The sequence below is a fragment of the Triticum aestivum genome, chromosome 3B (genome assembly GCF_018294505.1).
Source record: "Triticum aestivum cultivar Chinese Spring chromosome 3B, IWGSC CS RefSeq v2.1, whole genome shotgun sequence".
In the NCBI taxonomy this organism is placed as follows: domain Eukaryota; kingdom Viridiplantae; phylum Streptophyta; class Magnoliopsida; order Poales; family Poaceae; genus Triticum; species Triticum aestivum.
Genome location: NC_057801.1, coordinates 147,885,727 through 147,896,021, shown reverse-complemented (window position 1 = coordinate 147,896,021; position 10,295 = coordinate 147,885,727). Strand labels below are relative to the sequence as shown.

Here is a 10,295-nt window from a genome sequence, read left to right as displayed (position 1 = left end):
GCGTCTCCATCTGAGCACGCCGTCAACATTGCCGCCTCTAATCCCTGACTTCTTCACCCAGATTGAACCTGTTGCACCACATGCTTCCTTCCCACCTTGTTGCCGGCCACACTATCCACTGCATGGCTCAGATCCAAATCGAAACACATGCGTGACCGGCTCCATGATGCGGCCCCGACGACCTCGTCGGCGCGGCATCCCTGCAGGAGGCGGCTGTGCCCACCACCTCTCCACCGCTGCATCACCAGGTTGCACGGAGGCTGTAGGGTGTGCCCACCATCTCCACCACCCCTCGGCTAGTGAACGAGCAGTTGTCTTTGATATGTTCTTTCTTTTTGTTCTTTGATTTGAATACAATTTCACTTGATTGATGGTAATTTATTTTAATTGAGCCCATGTTTTTATCATGCTCTGCCTCATTTTTTGTGGCAGAAAAATAGAACCAATCAATTTGGATAGAATTGGTTTGCAGATTACAATGATGCACCTGCGTGTTGGCAATAACTTTTGTCAATTTCTAGTTTCTATTTTTGTGCTTCTATTGGGCATGACTTATGTTGAGATAACATGAAATTGACGCTTCCAGATATCCATGCTTCTTAATCTGATGTATCTTTCTTCAGTTCAGTTAATTTACCACAATCATGCTTCGAGATATTTATTCTTAAGCATCCAACGTTTCCGTACATGTATTTTGAACCCTCTTTCTAGTACTAGTTGTTGCTTCCCACCTTCTATTGTTATGCATCATGCCTAAACTTTTTAGGCTTCAAAGGTGCTTAAAGGTTGTCGACGCCAGCCGAGTGACAAGCTAGCCAACGGGCCCGAGGAGCTCAAGGATAAGCGGCACCGGTGGCACGACAACTTGGCAAGTAGACAAATCGGTAATGCAAACTGGTGGCAATGGGGACTTCTGGCACCATAAAAACCTAGTTCAAGAAGATGGCACTGCTTGCTTCCCAACACAAGGAAATAACAAGCCACATGGAAAGGTATTGCACTGCGTGAATCGCCCGCTGGTCCATCATCATATGTCTCCATGCACTGATTATTTGCAATTTGATATTTCAGTTATCCATGATTAGTAAGCATCATATATGTGCTTTGATATTCCACTTTATTTGCATGGATGGAAGAAATTTGTATGTATTAGATCACAATATGATTAATTCACATTTTTACACACATGTTGTCACTGCTAGTTTCTAGTCACAATACATATGCTTTTTCTAGGTATGAGTTATTTTGAGATGACAAATAATGGATGCTTCCTCACTTCACTATATGTTTTATTTAGCCGACATAGTTTATCGCAATAGAAACATACTGCTACTTTTTATATACTTTTTCTTACAATGTCAAGAGCATTGTTTCCATTTAAAAACTCCCATCATGCTTCACATATTTCATATATTTGTTATATGCTTCAAGCAGTTGGGCGCCACTGGGGACATATATGGAAGCATATTTGGAAGCGACAGATGCATGCACCTAGAAGTGTGAGACACCTGGATCTTCCCTACAATGAAGACACCACACACGAAGAGAAGCAAGTCTACAATCTAAGAAACATATGATATTAACTTAGAAGCAGTGTATGTACTATTGGGGACTTGGAAGAAAATAAATTTGTATCATGCCTTGAACTTAAATATATGAACGAATTAAGCATGAAAAAAAACTTATGTTCTGTTGGAGACAAACTGTTTTTACTGTGGAAACACATGCATTCAGAAGCAAAGTTTTCTTTGTGTTGGATATACTTACACGATTTTTTTTTCCATGGAAGCAAAGTGCTTCCGCACAAATTTTCGTTTCCTGAAACCAGTATTAGATTGCAACAGAAGCAAAATTTTCTCATCGTTCATTGCAAAAATATGTTGCATTGAAAACAAGATAAAATGTTACATGTGATGCATTTATAATTACATTAAAAAGTTGAATAAATTTCCCCAACATTCGCCGGTATATGAAGCATCACCCAGCTATGTATGAAGCACCAAAAATGTGTACATAACACCTAGTTTTTCTGCGTTGAAACGGCCAATTTAATTTTTTGAATAAAATTTCTATCTCAAAAAATGGAAGCAAATTATTCTAGCCATGGAAACATTTTTTTGGAATTGTTTGGATTGTTTACCCCATGTATCACATGGTTGTAGCCATGGAAACGTAATTCGTTTCGATGGAAGCAAAACCATTATTACATTTCACATAAATTATCCTTCCCAGTTTTTGGTTGACAGCAATTCTCATTCCCAGTTACCCTTGTTGCAAAGGAAAAACAAAAAAAAATGAAGCATGGACATGGATGAAGGACGAAGTGTATGGCGGATCACACGTGATTGACAGAAGCAGATATAGGAAGCAGCAATCCGGAAGATGCATGCATCATGCATTGAAGGTAACAACCCAGGACGGCCGGGTTTCGGGCCGGGCTTGTAAAAGCCCGACCTTCATTTCTCAAGCCCGAGCCCGGCCCGAAGCCCAAAATACTCCCTGATTTGAAGCCCGAGCCTGGCCCGAAATCAAGCCCGAAGCCCGAAAGCCCGGCCTGAACGCTATTTTTTAATACATGTACGTGCAAGCCCGGCCCGAACCCCGAAAGCCCGGCCCGAAAAATGAAAAAAGAGAAGCCCAAGCCCAGTCAGAAATACATTTCGGGCCACAAAACAAAGCCCGAGCCCGGCCCGAGTGTCAAGCCCGGCCCAGCCCGGCCCGGGTTTTTCGGGCCGGGCTCAGGCCGGGCTGCCCATGCCCGGGTTTAGCCCCGGAGACAATCATGCATGCAGATATAGGAAGCAGCAATTAGGGAGCAATCAATTAACGAAGCCCCGGAGCAATCCAAGGATCATGCATATTAACTACTAGTATATCGAACGATTCATCATGCATTTGATGGGACGGCCAATCACTAGTCTGATAAAAGCCTAACATCAGTAGTCTGATGTCTAGTGATGCCCTTATATCTTATATCTTACTCCCTCCGTTCGGAATTATTTGTCATAGAAATAGATGTATCTAGATGTATTTTAGTTCTAGATACATCCATTTTCACGACAAGTAATTCTGGGAGTACGTTACACTTGATGTCTAATCTAACATGGATGGGATCAGATCGGATCAAAGGCAGAGGTCGGCGTCAGTCTCTCAAGCCGGCCAATGGCGGACCGGCAGCGCACGACACAGAGTTGAATCAAATGGCGATGACGTTGGATGTGTTAATCCTCTTTATAATAACCCACTGGGATTACTTACGTATCAGGAGGGGGTCGACAGGGACGCAAAGTCCCATGGGTTAATTATTGGTGAAGACGACTGAAAATACGCTTTGGTTCCTGATTGTAGATACCCCTATATGGGGATTTTTTAATAATTAAATAAAAAATCAAAATAGTTCAAAAATATTTTTTGAATAAACTCGACTTACTTTTACGCTAGTATATAAATTTTCACGAACAAAAAACCAACATTGACTTCATCAGAGCAAAAAAGACAAAATGTATTGCTATTATAGCTCACTATTCACGCTACTTTGGCCAAAAATTTGTCTTTTTGAAAAGAAGTCAAAGGCTGGTTTTCTTTTTGTGGAATTTTTCTGACAAGCACAATAAAAGGTCAAGTTTATTTCAAAAATATTTTCAGATTTTTTTGACTTTTCGTAAAATTACTAAATTGTTTTCGTAAAGTTATTTTCAGATTTTCAGATACACCTAGGCCAAAAGTTCCCCTCCTAAACACGACGTGCAGTTGATGCAATCCACAGTGACTTGAGAAACATCAATCAGTGGTCATTTTGCAGCTCGCAAGCATCTGAATTTGACAATCGACTGTGATTCCACGGAGTTGGATTCAGCGTAACCAACACCTTGCAGTAAAACACTGATAAGAAAACCGAAACTTAAATCATCAGCACAACCAAATTATTTTTGTACATTCATCATTCATCAGGTGCTACTGCTAGCTAGTTTTGCTCCAGAACTAGTGAGATTAACTAAGCAGTCCCATCTCCATGGAATAATCAAGTTCAGGAGGGTCTGAAGGGGCCCTGTCCTAAATATTACTGGCTTCTTCTTGTCTAATGGGGTACAGTAACGATCAACAGGACAGACAGAACAAACGAAAGCGTATGTACAGCTGTACACAGACAGCGCGTCTCCCATGGCTCCGGCCGGCGAGCTGAGCTGCTCGGCTCCGCGCTCTATGGCTTGGCGTCGCTGTCGCGCGCGGCGGAGGCGAGGCGGGATGCGATGGCGGAGTGGTACATGGCGTCGTGGAAGCTCTCCGTCTCCATCATCCGCAGCCGCAGCTGACGCGCCTTCTCCTCCGTCAGCACCCCGAACCGCCTCGCCCCCGCAGCACCAGCAGCAGCCCGCTCCTCCTCCGTCGCCGGTGCAGGCGCCGGCTGGGCGTCGATGTAGTCGGGCTGGCCCGACCACCCGAGGAGCGGCGCCCACCACTTCCCGTCGGCGCCGCGGAACCTGGCACCTCCGGTGGCCGCGGCGGCGCACGAGCAGGGCCGGCCGGCGCCCGGCGCCGCGGGCCGGGCGGAGAACGTGGCCGCGGGTCCCGATGCTAACACCATTGATCACTGATTCGCGCCGCGCCGCAAGAGGAAGTAGATGAATCGGAGGATTCGCGGGTGGGTTTAATTCGCAGCCGAGAGTGGAGGAGAGGAGACGGATTGGCCTGGTTCGTTTGGTTGCTTCTGCTCAAAAAAGGTGGTGGGATGGGAGCGAGGATGGTGGTGGGGTTATAAAGCGGGGGAGGACGAACGGGTGGATAAGGTTCGCGGGCTGGGCGCTGGGGAGGGGGATGGGCCGGGGCGGCCACGCGGCACGCATCGCACGGGGCGCTCCCTGCCGTCGCTTTTACGGTGGGGGTGTGTGCGCCCGTGACTGCGGGCGCGTGTGATTTTTGGAAAAGAAACCGGGACGCCCCGGGCTCGCCGCTCGGCTCCCCGGGTCGTTTCTACCTGTCACACGCACGGCACGGTTGTCCCGTGGGCACGGCCGGGGTTTTGCTTTTTTTTTTCCTCCTCTTTGAAATATCTTCAGAACGAACGTTTGTTGGTCGTTCTAGAACACGTTCAAGTCCTTGGTTTCACCGTCGATATACAAAAGGTTTGCCGACATCGGACTACATGCAGAATAACTACTTTTGCTGCAGATTGTACACGAGGGTCTGAAGTAAATTCCATTGTACTTGGAGGCTGTAAGATCTATCTAACTTTTTTGACCATTAATACATGAACGCGCAAAACGCGTGTCTAGTTTATGATGCAACTTTGGAGTAAACATATACCAGTTCTAAGAGTGACCGTGGTAGTACATTGGAACCACATAATGCAATTGAGACGATACCGTTATGGCGACAAATGCAGCTCACGCATGTTGTCAAACTGTACCCTTATACAATTTGTAAAGGCATCTCTGCTCATTGTATCGTTGTCCTTGTCAACCACATCGTCGTCAGCTGCATCAGTATCATCATCGAGTGCAACGTGTAAAAAGATGCAATTAAAGCATGTGATTCGTGCAGTAAAATAGCACAAATGCAGAATTGTTTACTCGAATATTACGTGGTCTAATTTTGTTTGCAATCAATCACCGGTTCGAAGGAATGATATACGTGAAACCACAAACCAGGAGCTTCTAGAGCCCTTAAAAATGGACGGATGCAGGTGAAATGAAAATGTCCCTGTTCCAGATCTCGTACATGAAACGCATTTCCGTCGCGTTGCCTAGCTCGACGACGGCGACCCGGCCGGGGTCGACGTGTACGGCTTTTACGGCCACCGGCAGTGTTTTGTCTGCGTTCAGGAAGGTTCTGGCGGTGCAACCGTGTGCGCCCTAGCACGTCCCCTGTCTGGCGCGCGGTGACAGTAACCCTCACGTCTCCTAGCTAGCCGGCCACGGTCCATGGCGCGCGGCCGCTCCGCCGTTGCCTATCGTCGGACGCGTCGGACGGAGGAACCAGCGCCGTGCGTGATGCGCATGCGTGCAGCTAGCGGCACACACACTGGTAGCTGGCCGGGCTGGGTGACGGGGACCGTTTCCACGTGGCTCGTTTTGTCGTGCGGCGTGTGCACGTACGTTCGTCCTCTGCGTTCACGGCCACGCCCGTTCTCCCTTGCCGTGCCGTAGCACAACGCTCTTTTTTTTTTAAGGGGATGTCGCACAACGCTCTGCGTCGATCTTTTGCCGGAGGATGCTGCAGCTGTTCTGTTTTCTTCCGATGATCAGAGGCCAAGAGCCCAAGACTCTGATCGTTGGACGTGCGTGCTAAAACCAAAACTCGGGAAAGTAAACGGGAGCCTGCCTACGAACTTCCCGTGGTAAAATCCCAATGAGTCCTGCCAAGCCCGACACTATGTCTACGTATGTCGACGTCGATACCATTTTCCGGTGCAAAAATGCTCTCGCGCACCCCACACGCCGCGGTATATTCCAGGCGACGACGGTGGGTGGCAACTCGCAACGCACAACGCAGCATATGCCGAAGGACAAACGATCGCCCGCCGGGAAGGAGTACAAGTAACGCCAGCTGAGCAAGTGTCGCGTCTCGGTCGAGGATAACTAAACGAGATGCCTTGCAATCGCAAGTTGCACTTGCGCCGCTTTTCAGGCGGGCGGGGAGCTGATTTGGAGTGCTGATCCAGGCCCGGCTGGCAATAATTGGTGAGGCTGTCGGGTCAATCTGGCTAAGGAGTTGTTAATGGTAATGGCGTGACACGACGGGGACGTTAAGATCACTACAAATAAAAGTCTCGGCCATGGTGACGAAGCATTCCACTGCGATGGAACACGACACGAGAAGGCAGACGGAACTGGCTCAAGGTTGCGAGCTGAGGAGGCAGCCCTGTCAGGCTGTGCTCCTCTTTCCTGAACAACTGTCGAAAGATTCAGCTAAGTTCAGGTTACTGTTGGTTATCCGGGAAACGCTTCAGTCGAGATCTGACGGTCCGCCTCGTCCCAGATCAAGTTACAGGGAACTCAACGGCCCTGATGCAAGGAGTGCTGTTGAATTTCATAACTCTGATGTTTTTTTTGAGCCCTGACCGTAGAACAATCGTTCTATGGTATTTTCATTAATAAAAAGAAGGTACAAATATGTTACAAGTAAAGTAAAATAAGGAGCATAGCTCTCTCAGCCAATCCCGGCTCTAGGAATCATGGGCATACCCATTAAAGATTAAAATCAATCCATTCCTTGATCTATTCGCTTTGCCCTCTTTGGCTCGGAGTTGCACAACCCAAAGTCCTTCAGACAGATGAAATTTCTATGAATCAATAGCCGGTGGCGCAGACCGAAAGATCTTGTCATTTCTCACAGACCAAATACCCCAGCAACTCATAACTATAATATCCATTGCCAATTCTTTTGGAAGTTGATTAGAAATGAGTAAGATCTCATCAAAACTGGAGATAACTCTAGCCCTCCCAGGCGCTATGACATCCCAGCAGGAGAGTGCAAATGGGCAAAGTCTCTTCCACTTTGTCAGAACATAAGGCACAATTATAGTTCGCGAGGTGCATATTGCGTCGAAGGAGCATATTCCTTGTATTAATTCTGTCATGTAGGAGTAGCCAGCAAAAAATCTTGTGCCTCAGTCTGCAAGAAGTACCCCATAAGTTTTGAAAGATGCTATGAGCTTTGGATGTACCCATGAGACGCTTGTACATTTTCATGGAGGAGTACTGCCTTGATGTCCAATGATATTTCCATATGTCTCTACTATCAGTTTGTTCTCTGGAGGCTAACATGTCCTCAACCCTGTTCAATTGCTGGTAAGCTTGTAAGGAGAGTGGCCTATGGAAGAGGGTGCTGACATATTCCTGATTATCTACAAAATGAAGAGTACAGTCCTTGTGAATAGCAAAAGAGAATAACTCTGGGAATTTTGCTTGTAGAGGTTGTCCATCCCAACTATCTGACCAAAAGAAAATGGTATCTCCTTGACCAGCTTGACAAATGGCATGTGATTTGTACAGGTGATGAGGGCATCCCAGTGCCTCATGTTGTTCCCATGAAGGTGGAGGTGAAGCCCAACTTCAGGACTCCACCAAGTTAGAGGCGTGCCAAAGGGGTAACCGAACTATGTACTTGGTCAGTTGCAATCTTATTTATTTTTATTATTCCAGGTCATGTTGTGGGCCACTTAGGATTTTTATTTTGTGTGTTTCGGTGTGGGCCTGTCCAACCGAATAGTTTTCTAGCTGCCCATATAAGGAGACCGTTGGCTAGGTTTAGAGAGGACTTTTCTTTTGGGAGTTTTAGAAATTGAGTTGTTTCTGGGATGAAGCATCCCTCTACAAACGGCGCCGCGTTTATTCGTATTGAATAAATATTGCGTGAGGGTTTTTGAGTGCATCAAGAATTATCAGGCTTAGGTTTGAGGCATGTTGATCATCAACGCATTGCTTGCTGGAATTTCGTTCCCCTTCTTCAGGTTGCATTCGTCGTGTGATTGAAAGATCTGCTATCTTGTTCAATTCGCCGTGAAAGATCGGGCAAAATTCTATGGATCATCACGTTGATCCTTATCATGTGGTATCAGATTTGTAGGTTTATCACGGCGAGTTTTTGCTGATCGATCTGTTGTTTCCTTCTGCAAAGTTTATTGTTGCTGATCTGCTGGTTTTGCTGCGGACTAGAAGATCCGTTGAAGACATTGTTTTGCCTGGGCGATCTGGTTGTGCTTGGTGGCGCTAGGTATCCTGATGATCTGAGTCGTATCCAGGTCCTCTCGGTTGGATCCTATCTGAGTCGGCACGTTTTTTTATCTGGTGGCGAACTTTCTTTCCGAGTTGATCTGCGTCGGCCTGGCGTTGCAACTACTGAAGCCTGTCCAAGTCAAGACTTCAAGTTACGGTCACGTTTCTGTTCTTGGTAGAGCACAAGAGGAGTCCCACTTGGTCACGTTTTCCTTTGATTGGTGTGCTGAATTAACTATTGGAGTGACCACGTGATTTGTTTCCTGCTAGGTAGCTTATAGCTTAATTACAAGAAAGATGAAAAGTCTGTTTGCTGTTGTGCGCTACCTGCTGATGTGCAAGAGACAACGTCTACTCTTCAGCGTGAGTCTGTTGCTGCTTCTGTTTTGTCGGTGATCGGTCGCGCCCAGATAGTGTCTTGGCACAGTGAATTGCAGACAGTGTTTCACTGTATTTAACTATCGACACTCACGATGTTCACCAGTTACTATGGTCACAAGAGTCTGAATGCCGAGCTTTGTTGTGCGACAATTTGCCGGTCGCGCCCGCAACGAGATTTATAGTGTGGCATGACTGATTTGCATGTTGTGAGTTCACCGCGACGAGGTTCTGTACCGCCACCTATATGGCAGCTTGATGATCCTCCCACAGTGGGACGGGGCTTTATGCCTCAACAACGAGTTTCTTTTGAGGTCATTTCTGATCACTTTGAGGAGAAGAGTTCGCCACGACCTATTCTACGAGATCAGCCTAGGCGAGCTGGGAGGCAAGTTTCTGAGGAGCAAAAGGATCAGTTGCGTGTGATTCGGAAGAACCTTGAGGATCTCCGGGAGGATTTAAAGCATCGGACTACAAAGTTCTCCAAGTCAATTTCCGGGGATAAGGTGATTGTTCTAGTGGTTGATGTCAACAAGGCAGCACCAATCACGACTCTTTCCGAGGAGAACAAGGCTGGTGTTGACAAACCTTTGGTGGATGAGGTTGTAGCATTGAGTGGGCTGAATGTGCAACTCAAACGGGTACGAGATGATACTTGCATGACAGTTGATAGAGGACAGCGTTGGAATTTATTTCAAACATAGTGCATGATTAAGGGAAAGTCGTGCAAGTTGATGATCGATGGTGGTAGTTGTACTAACGGCATTAGCAAGGCAATGGTGGCTTCATTGGAATTGTCCACATGGCGTATTCCTAAACCTAAGCATATGGAGTGGCTGAATAGTTGCGGTATGCTGAAAGTTACACATAAGGTGCGTGTGCCGTTTATAGTTGGTGAGTATGCTGATGAAGTGGAGTGCGATGTGTTGCCATTAGAGGTGTGTGGACTATTACTTGGGCGTCCATGGCAGTATGATCACAATGCTATGCATGCTGGGAGAGCCAATACATATATCTTCAAGCATGTTGGCAAACAGAGGATGTTGAAACCTATGACGGATGATAACATTGAGTCTGATGTGGTGCTAGTGGTGCGCAAGGAAAAAGGGCACAAGTCTACTCTACAACAGAGGACCGTCAAGCTTCAAAAAGAGGAGCCTGGTGCATGGAGCGTCAATACTCATGTTGATTCAGCTGTGC

The 10,295-nt window shown here is 46.7% G+C and overlaps 1 protein-coding gene across 1 annotated transcript; it reads right to left on the bottom strand.

Moving 5' to 3' along the window:
* Positions 1-3,883: 3,883 nt before the first annotated feature.
* LOC123065068 (uncharacterized) lies at positions 3,884-4,737 on the bottom strand. Its single transcript, XM_044488434.1, has one exon. It carries the CDS (start codon positions 4,583-4,585, stop codon positions 4,202-4,204), a length of 384 nt encoding a protein of 127 aa, XP_044344369.1. The 5' UTR covers positions 4,586-4,737; the 3' UTR covers positions 3,884-4,201.
* Positions 4,738-10,295: the final 5,558 nt, after the last annotated feature.

Excerpts from the sequence above, each read along its gene's own strand:
- LOC123065068 (XM_044488434.1), bottom strand. The coding sequence starts at position 4,585 with ATGGTGTTAGCATCGGGACCCGCGGCCACGTTCTCCGCCCGGCCCGCG.